The following is a 16,882-nucleotide window of genomic DNA, read 5'->3' on the forward strand; positions in this document are numbered from 1 at the left end:
CAGCCCAAGAAGATTTGTAAGGGACATAGATTTGAATGTCATCCGCGTAGATCTTAAATTGAACATCCAGTGTAGCTAAAATATGGCACAATGGAAGAAGATAAATATTGAACAAAACTGGTGACAGGGATGACCCTTGCGGGACCCCAGTGGTTTGCGTGTAAATTTGTGAGGATTTGCCTTTAAAGTTTATTTGACAGCGGCGATTAGCAAGATAACTATTAAACCAATTCAGTACTGTGGCTTGTATACCGATCGCTTGAAGTCTGGATAGTAAAATCTTATGATCAAGCGTATCAAACGCCGCTGATATATCCAATAAGATCAAAAGAAAATCAGTGTTAGAATCGAATCCTCGTATATACGTATCTAAAGATGAAAGTAAAAGGGTTTCAGTTGAATAGCCCTTTCTAAAGCCATGTTGATCTGAATGTAAGATGTCATGGTCTGATAGATAATCTCTCAGCTGGAAGAGCACAAGTGATTCAATAGTTTTTGACAAAGAGGTACCCTGTTTCCCCGAAAATAAGACAGTGTCTTATATTAATTTTTGCTACCAAAGATGCACTAGGCCTTATTTTCAGGGGATGTCTAATACCGTTGAGCTCCTGGCTGCCCCTGCGTCAGCCATGTCCCACCAGTGTGCTGTCAGAGAGAGGTAAGAGTGTGCAGCATTCATGGTAGTCAGCTTGGGCTGACTCTGCTGCTTTTGAACCTCTGCACACTGCTTGGAAGGGGTCCCCCGACTGGTACTGCCACCATCCCCAGATGTCAGTAATCTTGCTGCCACTGTCACTGCTGCCACATGGCTATTGGGGAGGCGCCGATTGCTGCTACTGACACTGAAGCCCATTCTGCTGCCTCCTCTGTGCAGGCCCCGTGGGCTTCCACTTTCTCCATGCTGATCTCGTACATTGTGAGATCTGCATAGAGAAAGTGCTATTCTTGCACATTCCCAAATATTACATGTGCCAATCACTAAAAAATAATTTATTTTTTTTTTACCTTTGCTGGCTGATGTTAGTTTTCTAATCGGTTGGTCACAGGCTTTTTTTTTTTCCACCTTCTCTTTCTTATTTTTTTGCCAATTTCTTTTATATTGTCCTTTTTTCTTCCGTATTTCTTTTCTCTCCGTCTTCTTCCCTCAAACACAGTCAGGTTCTCATTCTCACATGCATTTCTCTCTCTCTCACACACACAGACCCTCACTGTCACATGCTGTCTCTCATACAATCATTCATACACACAGTCTCTCACTGGCACATGCTGTCTGACTCTCACACACACAGGCTCTCTCTCACTCCCACATGCTGTCTTGCTCAAGCATAGGCTCTCACCGTCACACGCTGTCTCTCACACACACAGAGGCTCTCACATGCTGCCTCTGCAAGCATTCAGATCCTCACTCCCACACACAATCTCTCAACTCATCTCATACACGCACGCACACACACTCTACAGACCCTCAGCCTCTCTCTCACCTCTGGGCCTCCTCTTCGCGGGTCGCCGCAGGATGGGCTTGGGCCTCTTCCTCGGCCCTGCTACCGGGCCTCTTCCTCTTCTTGGGCCGCTGCGACTTGGGATTCGCAGCAGCCCGCGGCGGCTCCTCTTCTGCACGCGCTGATGCTCTTTCTCCTTCCTGCCCATGCGGCTCCGGCAACGTTTACTTCCGGGGCCGCACAGGCAGGAAGGAGAAAGAGCATCAGCGCATTTGAACGCAATCTTTTTCTTCGGGCAAGGAGGCTCAGCGGCCGCATGAGCCTCCTTGCGCCCGGGCGCATCGGTTCCCCTCCGGATACCACTGCAGGCCTCCTCTTCGCGGGTCGCCGCAGGATGGGCTCTGCAGCGGCCCTGAACTTCTCGGGCCTCTTCCTCGCTACCGGGCCTCTTCCTCTTCTTGGGCCGCTGCGACTTGGGATTCGCAGCAGCCCGCGGCGGCTCCTCTTCTGCACGCGCTGATGCTCTTTCTCCTTCCTGCCCATGCGGCTCCGGCAACGTTTACTTCCGGAGCCGCACAGGCAGGAAGGAGAAAGAGCATCAGCGCATTTGACCGCGATCTTTTTCTTCGGGCAAGGAGGCTCAGCAGCCGCATGAGCCTCCTTGCGCCCGGGCGCATCGGCTCCCCTCCGGATACCATTGCTCGCGTCTGCCCCTAATACTTTGGAAACTTTATTTAAAAAAAAAAAAAATGACGTCACAGGATTGACCGGCCCACCGGGGGAAGCCCGATCCCTCGATAGGTCAATCCGCCCCTGTTTACAAGGGATGTCTTACTTTCGGGGGAGGTCTTACATTTAAGAATTCGGCAAAATCCCTACTAGGTCTTATTTTTGGGGGATGTCTTATTTTCGGGGAAACACGGTAAGAGTAGCAATTGGTCTAAAATTTGTAAGATCTAGTAGCGAAGATGATTTGTTTTTTTGAATTGGAGTAATAGAGGCTAATTTCAATTGATGTGGGAAGATACCAGTTTCCAATGATTGGTTTATGATAGAGCAGATTATTTCAGGACAATAGTCACCTAATTCTTTAAAGATGGCACCTGAACATGGGTTTAAAGGGGAATTAGATAACTTTTGTTTATTTATTATTTTTTGAATTATATCATTTGAGGCTTTATCAAATGAGCTCCAGTTATAAACTGGAGTTTGGTCTGCATAAGTTGGATAAGGTAGATTCTTGAATTCAGTCTTTCTCCCCTGCCATTGAAGCAGAGAGCTATGCTGGATATGCATTGAAAGTGAATTATCAGGCTTATTTGGTTTGGGATAGTAACCGCCGTAACAAGCAAGCTACTCCCCGCTTTTTTTGTGAATGTAAATCCTTTTTTCCACATTTCCTATTGCCGTTGAAGCATAGAGCAATGTTGGAGTCGCATTAACTGTGTGTATGTTTATTGAATAAGGGTATTATCTCCAGATAGTAGCCGTCATTCCCGCAAGCCACCCACTCTTCATTCACATCCTCTAGACTTTATGGATCCACAAGCTGCCTTGTCGACAAAGATGGTCGACAAGGCAGCAGTTTCAGCCAGTCAGAACTCCATAATCTTTTTCAGCCATGAAATCCAAATCTGCCTACTTTGGGCCCTTTATTCGGGTTCAGGCTCTCCTGCAGTGACCAACAGCAACAAGGTTGTTGTGCCCATTGGCACCTAGTTGGAAGCCTTTTGGTCTTGTTTGTTGATTGGGAGCAGCCTGTATCTATGTATTCACCCATGTGTGAAGACTATCATCCGGCTTATCCTAGGAGAAAGCAGGCTTGCTTACCTGTAACAGGTGTTCTCCTAGGACAGCAGGATGTTAATCCTCACGAAATCCACCCTCCACCCCGCAAATTTGTTTTTTTTCTTTGGGTTCGTAAATAAATGTTAACAAAGACTCTTAATTTCAGGATTTTAAGCAGAAATGATTAAAACATTTGAAAAAGCCTTATTTATAGGTACCGTTGTTAGTAGCTGGTCAGATTGTCTGTGTTTAATGCTGCAGTTCTAATCTGTTATGAGCATTTGGATCTGAGCCATGTGTTGAAACTGATATTCAATCTGAAATGCTGTACATTTGTAACACTAAATATCTTACTCCCTCTGCAGGTTCCCCCTGCCATGACAGGCACACAGTTGATTATGCAAATGTCAGTGCTGCGGTATCTGATGAAGTGGGAATGTGTGTGGTCATCATGTGTCAGTTCACTTTCCCATTGAATGTCACATTAGGAAAGGTTTTTCATGGATATTGGTTCAGGGAGGGAGATTCCTCTCAAGGAAACCCCGTAGCAAGTACTAATATATCTACAAAAGTGGATGAACGTACCAGTGGTCGCTTTAACATCATCGGCAACATATCTAAATGTGACTGCACCTTAAGGATTGATGATGCCATGAAAGACGATACTGGCAGATATTACTTCAGGTTTGAGGGAGGATATATGCATAGTTACGTATCACAACCTGCTTCTGTCACTATAAGAGGTAAGTATGTTTTGCGTTTCTGACTTCCTAAAATATTCTTTAGCCTTTACATTAAATGCAAAAAACATATGCCATTCATGTTGCTGCAGTAGTGATGAGATGAGCACATGGCAGTAATATCACATACTTGTCCTTGGCACTGGCTTCTCTTTGCTGCTAGTGTTAACTACAGAGCTCAGTGATGTGGCAGTATCATTTTCTATATCTTGTTTAGATTTCACAAATGAGCCCGAGTTCTCGATCCAGATCCCTGAGATGCTGGAGCCAGATGTAACACTGACTATCAACTGCACAGCTCCGGGGAGGTGTTCGGGAACCACCCCTATCATCACCTGGATAAAAGCTTTAACTATAGCTGATTCCACGACCAACACAACATCTTCTTATAACGATGGAACATTCAGCTATTCATCCAGTTTCACCTTTACTACATCTACGTTTGACCATAGGAAAAACCTGACCTGTTTGGTGTATTACCCTGGGGTGAAAATGTCCACAGAGAAAACTGTCACCTTAAATGTGAAGAGTAAGTAGCTTGCTTCTATTGTATAAAACACTGTGACAGAATAATCTGTTTTTCCCAAGTCACTTTTTCATAAATATTAAAGAGCCCTGCACAGTTTGTACTGCAGAAGCGCTGTCTGCTTCTATCTGTACTGAGCCAAAACCCAATAAAGCTGCACCCAGCTTTCTGTTTGTTTTCACCCTTTTAGAATTGGACTTCCTGTAATCAAATTTGAATCAGTAATCCTCCTGGAAAATGAAGGTTACAGAGAGGACATGGCTTCCCCTTCCCTCCTACCACCCATGAAATATAATTTGATTACCCAATCATTTAGCATACTGTCAGTCTCTGTCACCCGGGAGCCAGCACTTGAAGTTACTTCCACCTCCTTCTCACCCGCAGCGTCTCTCGCTCACTTTCCCTTTCCTGATCACATCCTAACCGCCCACCCCACACACACCCCACACATATACTCTCTTTCTATTCTCATCTTCTCTCCCCTTTAGAAAGAGAAATTTTCATTTTTAGTATTCCTTTCCATGGCTCATGGCAGCTTACAGCATTTTTAGAAATTAGATGCAATCTTGCCAGTATCCAAAGAGTTTACAATCTGCCTGGGTAACCTATCCCCATACCTCCTCTCTCTGTAAGATCATTAATGCAAAGAAAACTATTCTTAAAATCTGGAAGGGAAAGATGAAATATTTACTACTCCATCCATTTCATGTATAAGCCTTGAAGAGAATCATTAATTTCTACCGAGAGTAAAAGCTTGGAGAAATGGGCTACCAAGGGGCACTGTTTTTTGCCCTATGGTTGTTGTCTGCTCTTAAAAAGGCAAAGAGATCCCTCACCCATTCATCCGCCCCTCTAGGCCAAGAACACAGGGCCCTGGATGCTCTGGGTAGGAGAGTTTTTCAAGGAGGAATGCTCATTGCTCGAATTGTCTCATACCAGTTGTACATGTGCCAGTACAACAGGAACCTACGGAAACAGATTCAAATGCTGGCAGAGGACCTACCTCAACAGCAACAGGAGGCACTACAGGCAGTGGCTTAGAAAGGTCTGGAAACCAGAAAACACGAGGTGAAGAGAACCTAATGTCTTTGAGACTTAATAGATCAGCCAGGATGTCAGTTACGAGCATTTGCACCTAGGGATGTGCATTCATTTTCAATGCATGGGAAATCCGCAATGCATAGGTCCTATTCATTGTATTTGTGGGTTCGTGAAATGCATCGCAATCCCCCACAAATACAACATGTCATATTAGTTTCAATCTTTTGGCTCGCAGTGATTTCTTAGCGGCCGTTTGAAATAGGAGAAGGCCATGTGGGAGTATCGATAGCAAAAACCTGCCCTTTCCTGTGAGTCATAATTGACCTCACAGCCCTGACTTAGAGTGGGTCAGACAGGAGACTAGAATACAACCTATCAGAGTTAAGCATTTTTCTAATGCAGCCAATCACCGCTCTCACTCAGTGCTCTGTGACGCTATTCCTGATGATGAAGCACTATTTATACCTTAAGCATGCGGCGTGCCACACACTTTCTTTGCAATGGAGGTCTGGGGAGATGGTCCTGTGATGCTGGCTTTACTCAGAACTAGGGAAGGAATAGATGCCGAATGTCTTATAAAATTCCTTTATTGCAGTGGAGACACAAAGGTAGCCCGACTCTGGCCGAGTTTCGCCGTATCAAAACGGCTGCCTCAGGGGCTTACGTGTGTATTCTTCAGTTCACAAATTGAATAATTTGTGCATGAAACATCATATATACCATTATATGACCAGCAAAAGTGTCGTATCTTATGAACGTATTCACAAACCGATATCCACTTGTGCGGACAAACAGTGGAGATCGGTTTGTGAATACGTTCATAAGATACGACACTTTTGCTGGTCATATAATGGTATATATGATGTTTCATGCACAAATTATTCAATTTGTGAACTGAAGAATACACACGTAAGCCCCTGAGGCAGCCGTTTTGATACGGCGAAACTCGGCCAGAGTCGGGCTACCTTTGTGTCTCCACTGCAATAAAGGAATTTTATAAGACATTCGGCATCTATTCCTTTCTTCATCCTGACGGCTTTTATAGATCGCCTTCCTTTGTGTTTTTTGGGTCCTTTACTCAGAACTAGTCTGAGGGTCTCAAATCTGTATTCAGTTGCTAGCTGCTTTGATAGAATTTTCCATTGAAAAAGATATTTGTTAGATTTGGCTTCAGTGCCAGTTAGCCACTTTTTTTACCACACCTTTTTTTATTGATCCGAGACGGTCTCTCTGTGTCACTGAGAGAAGCTGCTAGCAGTGACATTTTTCGGCTTATTTAACCCCATGGGGTAGGTTGTAAGCAGGATTTGGGTGTTGTGGGTGGGAGATATATTCAATTTCTTGGTAGTTTGATAGAATTGCCATTGAAAAAGATCTCTCATCGTTTTTGCTGCTGTGCCGAGCCAGGCTTTTTTGTTATTCTTTTGAAGATTAACAATACGGCCCCGTATTGCCAATGGCGCCGGAGCTACCTTTGCCCTCACTATGTCATACGGGCGACGGTCGCCCGTATGACATAGTGAGGGCAAAGGTAGCGCCGGCGCCATTTTGAAGATTGGCAATACGGCCCCGTATTGCCAATGGCACGTGCAGGAGGTCGCTCCCGGACCCCCGGTGAACCGGTAAATATAGCATACTTGGATTTTCAGAAGGCGTTTGACAAAGTTCCTCATGAGAGGCTTCTAGGAAAAGTAAAAAATCATGGGATAGGTGGCGATGTCCTTTCGTGGATTTCAAACTGGCTAAAAAACAGGAAGCAGAGAGTAGGATTAAATGGGCAATTTACTCAGTGGAAGGGAGTGGACAGTGGAGTGCCTCAGGGATCTGTATTGGGACCCTTACTTTTCAATATATTTATAAATGATCTGGAAAGAAATACGACGAGTGAGATAATCAAATTTGCAGATGACACAAAATTGTTCAGAGTAGTTAAATCACAAGCAGAATGTGATAAATTGCAGGAAGACCTTGTGAGACTGGAAAATTGGGCATCCAAATGGCAGATGAAATTTAATGTGGATAAGTGCAAGGTGATGCATATAGGGAAAAATAACCCATGCTATAATTACACAATGTTGGGTTCCATATTAGGTGCTACAACCCAAGAAAGAGATCTAGGTGTCATAGTGGATAACACATTGAAATCGACGGTACAGTGTGCTGCGGCAGTCAAAAAAGCAAACAGAATGTTGGGAATTATTAGAAAGGGAATGGTGACTAAAACGGAAAATGTCATAATGCCTCTGTATCGCTCCATGGTGAGACCGCACCTTGAATACTGTGTACAATTCTGGTCGCCGCGTCTCAAAAAAGATATAATTGCGATGGAGAAGGTACAGAGAAGGGCTACCAAAATAAGGGGAATGGAACAACTCCCCTATGAGGAAAGACTAAAGAGGTTAGGACTTTTCAGCTTGGAGAAGAGACGACTGAGGGGGGATATGATAGAGGTGTTTAAAATCATGAGAGATCTAGAACAGGTAGATGTGAATCGGTTATTTACTCTTTCGGATAGTAGAAAGACTAGGGGGCACTCCACGAAGTTAGCATGGGGCACGTTTAAAACTAATCGAAGAAAGTTCTTTTTTACTCAACGCACAATTAAACTCTGGAATTTGTTGCCAGAGGATGTGGTTAGTGCCGTTAATATAGCTGTGTTTAAAAAAGGATTGGATAAATTCTTGGAGGAGAAGTCCATTACCTGCTATTAAGTTCACTTAGAGAATAGCCACTGCCATTAGCAATGGTTACATGGAATAGACTTAGTTTTTGGGGACTTGCTAGGTTCTTATGGCCTGAATTGGCCACTGTTGGAAACAGGATGCTGGGCTTGATGGACCCTTGGTTTGACCCAGTATGGCATTTTCTTATGTTCTTATGAATACCGCACTCTTACCTCTCCCTGACAGTTTGTATCATTTTGAGGGTGCGGTCTCCAGCACTGAATACAGTATTCCGAATAAGGTCTCACCAGGAACCTATACAGGTGCAATATTTATTTATTTTATTTATTTATTTTTAACTTTCATGTAAACCGGTGCGATATGTATATATCGCACCGGTTTACATGAAAACTGAACTGTCGCCTTGCGGCGAGTACAAGGAACATGGAACATATAATACCAGATAAAATAATAGTAAAGTCTAACCAAAAATATCAGGTTAAACATGAAGAAACTTCAACAACATCTATATTGAACGCAATATCATTTCCCTTTATTTGCTAAACATTCCTATGTAGTCATGCATCATTCTAGCTTGTACCATCGCGTTATCCAAATATTTGTATCTGATAATCTTAAAGTGGCCAATCTCCCTCATATCCCCCTCTTCTTTTGTGCTTAGGAGAATTTCACCTTCAATACTATACCTATCCCTTTGATTTTTGCACCTAAATTAAATACTCTGCATTTTTTAGCTTTAAATCTTAGCTTCCATTCTTTAGACCATTCATTGAGTTTCATTAGATCCCTCCTTATGTTTTTCACACATTCCTGGCTGGGAGACCATGGCATAGCCACTTGGTATGCGACTAAATTTAATATGTCAACAGCTGTCACTGGCTGTTCTAGAGCAGTGATTCCCAAACCTGTCCTGGAGGTGTTGCGGTCGTCAGTCGCAGACGGCTGCGACTGCTCTGCCTCACATCTTTTCTACCTTTCTCCTTTTCCATGGGTAAGATGGCTGCCTCCGGTGCTGAGTGCCGAAACCCTCAGCGTTTCCGACACAGCTTGTGCATCCCCGTCCACCATGCTCCTTCCTGTTGCCTCCTATGGCGCACGTGCACATGCTGCCTACGCTTATCAACACGTCATGGCGGGAACCTCGGGGGCGTCCCCACCACATGACATCAGTAACTCCTGGTATTTAAAGCCTCCTCTCCGCTCCAATTTAAAGAATTAGCAAGAACTTTGCTTTTGTTACTCTGACCGCTTCTAAGCTGCTTGCTTGGATTCCTCGCTACCTTCCGGGGTATCTCACTCCTGCAGAAGCTCTGGGCACCTGCTCCTCGGGGCCTCTCACTTCTATACAGCCTTTGGGGTTTGTACTACCTAACCTAAGACAACCACTCCTCGGGGATCTTTCTTATTTCTTTTCAGGATCCCTCAGTGCTCCTACATACTCGCTCCTTGAAGGCCTTTCCAGCTCAGGGTATCCTGCAACATGGACCTCGGGTCCTTTCCTTCATCTACTACTAAGGAGGATTCCTGCACCCCTTCTCTGTGATTACTTCTACGTTCCAGCTCTCCATTTCCACCCTTCAGGTTCGGCTTATCCAGCTCTGCGGAACACTACCAACCTAGTTACATCTGGGTGAGACCATCTACATCTGTGACTGTCTGAGCTATCGGAATATCGCTGGACTACAGTGCTATCCATTCCTGGGCAAATATCATCCATGCAGTGCAATAAAGCTTTCCTTCTGAGTGTTTGCTCTCTGAGTCTAGCTTATTGCTGTGGTTCCCCACGGGGCCCCTCCCCGTGGGAGGAGTCATCACCACTGCGACCAAGAGTCCACACTATGCCACAAACCCAACAGGAGGACTCTGAGCAATTTGGGTTTTCTGGATATTCAGAATAAATATGCAGGAAATAAATGTGTGCTCACTTGTCCTCCATAGCATGCAAATTTTATTTCATGCACATATATTATGGATATCCTTAAAACTTTACTGGCTGGGGTTCCCCCAGTACAGGTTTGCAAACCTCTGTTGTACAGCACAGATCAGGAAATTCAGTGATTGACTTTTTGATAGAAATTGATAATCTACAGCAGATGTAGTTTAAATATAGGATAATTGATTTCAAAGAAGAAAAACAAGCTGCAAGTTTACCTCTTATTATTCACAATTTTGACCATGACCACCACACCCTCTATGACCACCACATCCAACATTACCACAACTCTTACTATATATGCCACATCACCTATGACCATTACTAACATAAACCACCACTCACCATAAATACCACATCCACAATGACCAACACTTCTACCACAAATCTTACCCACTATAATTATAACTGCATACACTACCACCACACTCGCCATGAACAACAGCAACCTCAAATACAACTCCTACCACAAACACTCTTACTAAGACCACAGCTCCTACGATGACCACAACTCCCACCATGATCAACATAATCTTATATCTTCCCTCTTCCTTCATTCTGCTCCTCTAGGATATTTCATGTGCTATAGATGTTACACATAAGAAGATATACAAGCTAGCATTTAAAATTTTCAGTTTAAACCCTTAGGGCCCTACTTCCCCCCTTGAAAAGTGATAAATATTCTCCCTCGTATGTACTCCTATAGATCCTTCAAATGTACGCTCCTGTGGACATTCCCACAGCCTGCCCACACCCCATTCTAATAGACTATTACCAGTTTTTTTCCCTTTGCCTGCCTCTTCCATTAACACTTCCCAAGTTCTTTATCGCTTAACCATTCCAGTGCTCCCTTCAAAAACCCTGACCCATCAACCCCCATGGGCCATTCATTGATTTTACTTATTTATTTTATTTATTTTTTTTATAATTTTTATATACCGACATTCTTGATAAAAATATCAAATCAAATCGGTTTGCATTGAAACAGAACAGTCGCAGCTATGGCGTTACATTGAAACAAGTCATCAAATCATTAAATAACAGGTGAATATAGAAAAAAATAATAATTATAAATAAGCATTTATAAATAAAACAGGTGAATATAGAAAAAAATAATTATAGATAAGCAATTATAAATGCAACCATTATAGATAACAGTTGATTATAAATAGACAGGTCGTCAAAAAACGAATGACAAATATAACGGGGTGGCATAAACAGTGGAAAAAAGCTATAGATAAAGTAAGGCGTCTAATAAATATTGCTATGAGTAAGCGGAATAGAAAGGGCGTGGTGGGGCCCAGAGGAATCGGGTGGCCATGAGGAAGGAGAGGGTTGAGAAGCTCAGGCTGAAAGATGGATTGAGAAGATCTGGTTGAAGGATGGTGGAGAGGAAGAGCGAGGAGGGGGTGGGATGAGTGGCATTAAATTAGGATCGGGGAATATGCTAGAGAGGTTGAATCTCTCTACGGATCTAGGGATATGCTAGAGTGGTTGAGTCTCTCTACGATTCAGTTTAGTCCATTGACCAGTGTCTCCCTAATGTCCTGTTATGTCCTTTGACCAGTGTCCGAATGATCTCGAGCCTCCGGAAAGGCTTGTCTGAAGAGCCAAGTTTTGAGGTGTTTCTTGAATGTTTGAAGACCCGGTTCTTGTCTCAGCTCCGGAGAAAGCGAGTTCCAAAGGGTGGGCCCGCCTGTAGAAAAGGTGCGTTTTCTTAAAGTGCTTTTGATCGGAGGTGCGTATAGAGATTCTTTGTAGGCGTTTCTGATTGGTCTGGTAGATATGTGTGTGCGAAGTTGAAAGCTTAGCTTGAGAGGAGCAATGCCGTGAATGTCCTTGTGGATCATCAACAGTGTTTTGAAGGTGATCCTGGATTTTAGAGGGAGCCAGTGCAGGCCTTGTAGTGTGGGTGTAATGTGGGCTCTTTTGTTTGAGTTAGTGAGTAGTCTAGCTGCAGCATTTTGGACCATCTGAAGGGGTTTAATAGTTATTGCAGGGAGACCTAAGAGCAGAGAATTGCAATAATCTAATTTTGTAAGGAAGATAGATTGTACTACTAGTCTGAAGTCGCTGAAATGCAGGAGAGGTTTCAGACTTTTGAGAACTTGAAGTTTAAAGAAACATTCTTTAGTTGTGTTGAGGACGAACGATTTTAAATTGAATAGGTTATCGAGCCGAACCCCAAGGTCTCTGACAGAGGGGGAGTGGTTAATGGTTGTTTTTGCAAATTGAGATGCACTTTGTGAGTTGAGGAGATTGTGGTTTTCATCTGGAGAGATGATGAGGATTTCGGTCTTATTTGAGTTAAGGATAAGGTTCAGGCTGGTGAGCAGGTTATTGATGGATTGTAGACAGCAGTTTCAATGTGCCCAGGCTTTTTGCAAGGATTCAGTGATTGAAAGAAGGATTTGGATGTCATCGGCGAAAATATAGTATTTTAGTTTGAGGTTAGACAGTAGATGGCAGAGAGGCAGCAGATAAATGTTAAAAAGCGTGGGAGAGAGGGATGATCCTTGTGGGACTCTCAGGTTTGATTTGATTGGGAGGGATTCTTTATTATTGATTCTGACCTTGTAGAATCTATTTTGAAGGAACAATTTAATCCATCCATGAGCCTCTCCTTGAACGTCGATATCTGATAGGCATTCCAGTAGAATAGAATGACCGTATCGAAAGCGGCAGATAGGTCGAGAAGAGCGAGAAGGTAAGGTTGTTTTTTTTCCAGATTGAGAAGGATGGTGTCTGATAGGGATAAAAGTAAAGCTTCAGTGTTTTGTGATTTTCTGAATCCAAACTGGAATGGGGAGAGAATGTTGTTCTCCTCAAGGTAGTCAGACAGTTGTTTATTTACAATTCTTTCCATCACTCTAGAGATCAGGGGAAGATTGGCTATTGGTCGGAAGTTAGCGGGGTCAGATGTTGGAAGGTTGGGTTTTTTTAGTAAAGGTTGTAGGATGGCTAGTTTTAATTGGTCTGGAACCTTGCCTTGGGTTAAGGAGCAGTTAATGATGTCTGCTAACGATTTAGAAATGGTGTTAGGAATGGATAGAAGAAGATTAGAGGGTATTGCGTCCAACGGGTGAGAAGAGGGTTTTAGCTTTTTTAGAATGCCTTCGATCTCCATTGAGGAAGGGATCTCAAAAGATGTAAGGTTATAATCCCTGGTGGGAGATGAATTCCCTGGTGGGGGATGGAAGGGTTGTTGGTTGAACTGTGGAGATAGGCTTGAGGAGGTTGGTTATCTTTTCAAAGTAGATAGCAAGTTCTGTAGCTTTGTTGGATGCTTGCTCGTCAGGGATGGAAGGGGGCGAGGGTTTTGTAAGAGATGAAATGACGGAGAATAAGGCTTTGGAATCGAATGAGAAGTTGTGAATTTTTTTAACAAAGAAGTCTTTTTTGGCTTTGAGGATAGCAATCCTGTATGTAATAAGGTGGGCTTTGTAGGAAGCAAGAGTGTTGGTGGATGGGGTCTTGCGCCATTTGAGCTCTTTACTGAGAAGATTTTGTTTCATGTTTTTAAGGTCCGGAGTGTACCACGGATTCCTGTTAGCTTGGGGTGGTTTTAAGGTTTTCGTAATGGTTGGGCAGGATTGATCTGCAATCTCGCTTGTTATCTTGATCCATGAGTTAATAGCCGAGGGTGCGTCGGTGAGATCAAGGCGAACCAACTCTTTTGAAAGCAGTTTGCTAAGATGATCTGTAGAGCAGGGTTTCCTGTATTGCAATGTGGTTGTAGGGAAGACAGGTCGAGGATGGTTGTTAATATGAATCTCGGCAGAGATAATATGATGATCTGACCACGGGATTGGGACGCTAGATGGGATGGAGGCGGAAGATAGAGCCTCATTGAGGAAGATCAGGTCTAAAGAATGTCCTGCTTTATGCGTGGGACCTTTGACGATCTGGCTTAATCCCAAGTGGTTAAGTGCTGTGAGCAATATGTCGCAGTTGTGGGATAATGGGGAAACGTCCACATGGAGATTAAAATCTCCCATCAGAATGGATGGTTTGTCCCTCTTGAGATGTTTAGTTGCAAATTCGATTAGGGGTGAAGGATCGGAATCTAAGGTTCCTGGGGGTGCGTAGACCAGAGCAATTTGGAGATGTTCTGAGTTGAATAGGGCTAGTTCTAGGTGACTTATTTTGGTGGATAGTTGTAGTAAGAGTCCAAGTCCCTTTTTTGCGGCTAGCAGTAGGCCTCCTCCCTTACTTATTAATCCTTCACCATTCTGGACCCTCCCCTAATGCCCTCCTCCCCTTCTACCATCTAAAATGCCCTTTCCTGGATTTTCCCCATGGTCACTTCTGGAATCTCCCTATACAACTACTCCATGGCCGCTTTCTGAATGCTCTGCTTTTCTCCCACCATGCCACTGAACCTGGAAATGACCCCCCCCCCCCCCCCCCTCTCCCCATAGCTCCTGACCAGGTTCCTCCCTTCTACCTATCTCTAATGTTCTTCCCAATGTCCTCTTCCCTGGTCCTGCTCTTATGCTTTTGATTCTCTCATATTAAGCCTGCACCTCCTCACTCAATGCTCCCAACCCCGTGTCATTTGTGCATACCCTGTTCCTTGAACTCCCTGTTCTCCCCAACTCGAAGGCTATTTTTTTCTCCTTTTCCTTCTACCACCACTATCCCCTGCCCTCATTTCACAGGTGCCTGTAATCAACTCCGAACAGACCCCACCCCCTTCCTCTGCATGGGCTTCCCATTACCAGGGGAATGTGTACAACAGGTGGCACTGCAACTGAGTTTGGGAGGTGTTGGCCCCATGCTAAATATTCTTTCCAGGTCTTTCCACCTGCACCTCTGCTTGTCCTAGCAGCTAAGGGGCAACTGTGGAAGTTTAATGCCTTGAGAAGGATGCAGAGTTTTGGGCTTTTTCTGCTGAGTGTGCAATAGGAGGGTAAATGTAGGACAGACACACTCTAACAGTAGTAGGTATAACACTTAGAAAGGCTTGTGCACTCATCAGGGATTAATATTTGCTTTGATTCCAGTCCTGAATCATTGAAGGATCTCATTAGATCAGATACAGAATCTTCTCTGTCATGGACAGGCTCCCCCCAGAGGTTAAGGATGGGTTAGAAAGTCTGAATCCAGCATTACCCTGGGCTCAGGCTCATCCTCACGTGAAAGGGAAGGCTCAGTTAGCAAATAATCTTAATTTTAGGAATTTAAGTGCAAATGATGAAAAACATTTCAAAGAGTCTTAAGTATAGTTGTTTATTTTAGAATCTGGTCAGGTTGTCTATGTTTAATGTTGCAGTTCTAATGTGTTGTGAGCGTTAGGGGCTTAGCCTTGTATTGAAACATATATTAAGCTTGAAGTGCTGTACTTTTGTAACACTAAATATATCTCTCCCTACAGGTTCCCCCTGCCATGACAGGCACACAGTTTTTTATGTAAATGTCAGCGCTCCGGTAGCAGATGAAGAGGGTATGTGTGTGGTCATAATGTGTCAGTTCACATTCCCATTGAATGAAAGTTTAGAAAATAATTTTCATGGATATTGGTTCAGAGAGGCTGAGCCCTCTACAGGAACCCCAGTAGCAACTACTAATGGAAATAGAAAAGTGGATGAACGTACCAGGGGTCGCTTCACCATCTTCGGGAACCTATCGGAATGCAACTGCAGCTTTAGGATCGATGATGCCATGATACAGGATACCGGCAAATATTACTTCAGATTTGAGGGAGGACTTGTGCATGATTACATATCATTTCCTGCTTCTGTTACTATAACCAGTAAGTATGCTCTACATTTCTGACTTCTAAAATAATCAGCAACCTTTCCATTAGATACAAAAAACAGTTTACGTTCATGTCGACGCAGTAGTATGAGATGAGCACATTGTAGTAATATCGCATACTTGCCCTTGGCACTGGCTTATCTTTGCTACTGCTAACTGCAGAGGTCTGTGATGTGGCACTTTCTTTTTTTATCTCTTGTTTAGGTTTGTCAAAGCAGCCTGAGTTCGCGATCCCTGAGATGCTGGAGGCAGATGTTCCAGTGATGTTCAACTGCACAGCTCCAGGGAGGTGTGCGGGAACCGCCCCCATCATCACCTGGACAGGAGCTTTAACTACACCTAATTCTACGACTAACACAACATCATCTTATTACGATGGAACATTCAGCTATTCATCCAGTTTCACCTTTACTACATCTACAGATGACCATAGGAAAAACCTGACCTGTTTGGTGTATTATCCTGGGGTGAAAATGTCCACAGAGAAAACTGTCACCTTAAATGTGAAGAGTAAGTAACTTGCTTCTATTGGAAATAATACTGTGACAGAATAATCAGTTTTTTACCAGGTCACGTGTTCATACATAGAACATAGAAATGACGGCAGAAGAAGACCAAACAGCCCATCCAGTCTGCCCTGCAAGTTTTGCACTTTTTTTTTCTCATACTTATCTGTTACTCTTGGCTCTTAGTAACCTTTTGGTACTATTTCCCTTCCACCCTCACCATTAATGTAGAGAGCAGTGTTGGAACTGCATCTAAGTGAAATATCTAGCTTAATTAGTTAGGGGTAGTAACCGCCGCAATATGCAAGCTACACCCATGCTTATTTGTTTACCCAGACTATGTAATTCAGTCCACCTTTCTTCATTCCCCCCTTGCCGTTGAAGTAGAGTTATGCTGGATATGCATTGAAAGTGAAGTATTAGACTATCTCCCCTGCCGTTGAAGCAGAGTGAGCGATCTCACTC

At 43.6% G+C, this 16,882-nt stretch overlaps 1 protein-coding gene across 1 annotated transcript; it reads left to right on the forward strand.

The window, feature by feature from the left end:
- The first annotated feature begins 3,879 nt into the window (after nt 1-3,879).
- On the forward strand, nt 3,880-16,429 carry LOC115075633 (sialic acid-binding Ig-like lectin 12). The gene is made up of 4 exons (XM_029576205.1): nt 3,880-3,970; nt 4,185-4,496; nt 15,529-15,618; nt 16,116-16,429. Exons 1-4 carry the CDS (start codon nt 3,880-3,882, stop codon nt 16,427-16,429), a joined length of 807 nt encoding a protein of 268 aa, XP_029432065.1.
- The last annotated feature ends 453 nt before the right edge of the window (nt 16,430-16,882 follow it).

The sequence above is a fragment of the Rhinatrema bivittatum genome, chromosome 14 (assembly GCF_901001135.1).
Source record: "Rhinatrema bivittatum chromosome 14, aRhiBiv1.1, whole genome shotgun sequence".
NCBI lineage: Eukaryota > Metazoa > Chordata > Amphibia > Gymnophiona > Rhinatrematidae > Rhinatrema > Rhinatrema bivittatum.

Bases quoted from the DNA above. Each gene is read 5' to 3' on its own strand.
- LOC115075633 (XM_029576205.1), top strand. From the start codon at position 3,880: ATGAAAGACGATACTGGCAGATATTACTTCAGGTTTGAGGGAGGATAT. The intron at 3,971-4,184 runs GTAAGTATGTTT...TATCTTGTTTAG, and splicing joins TGCTTCTGTCACTATAAGAG to ATTTCACAAATGAGCCCGAG. The intron at 4,497-15,528 runs GTAAGTAGCTTG...CTCTCCCTACAG, and splicing joins TGTCACCTTAAATGTGAAGA to GTTCCCCCTGCCATGACAGG.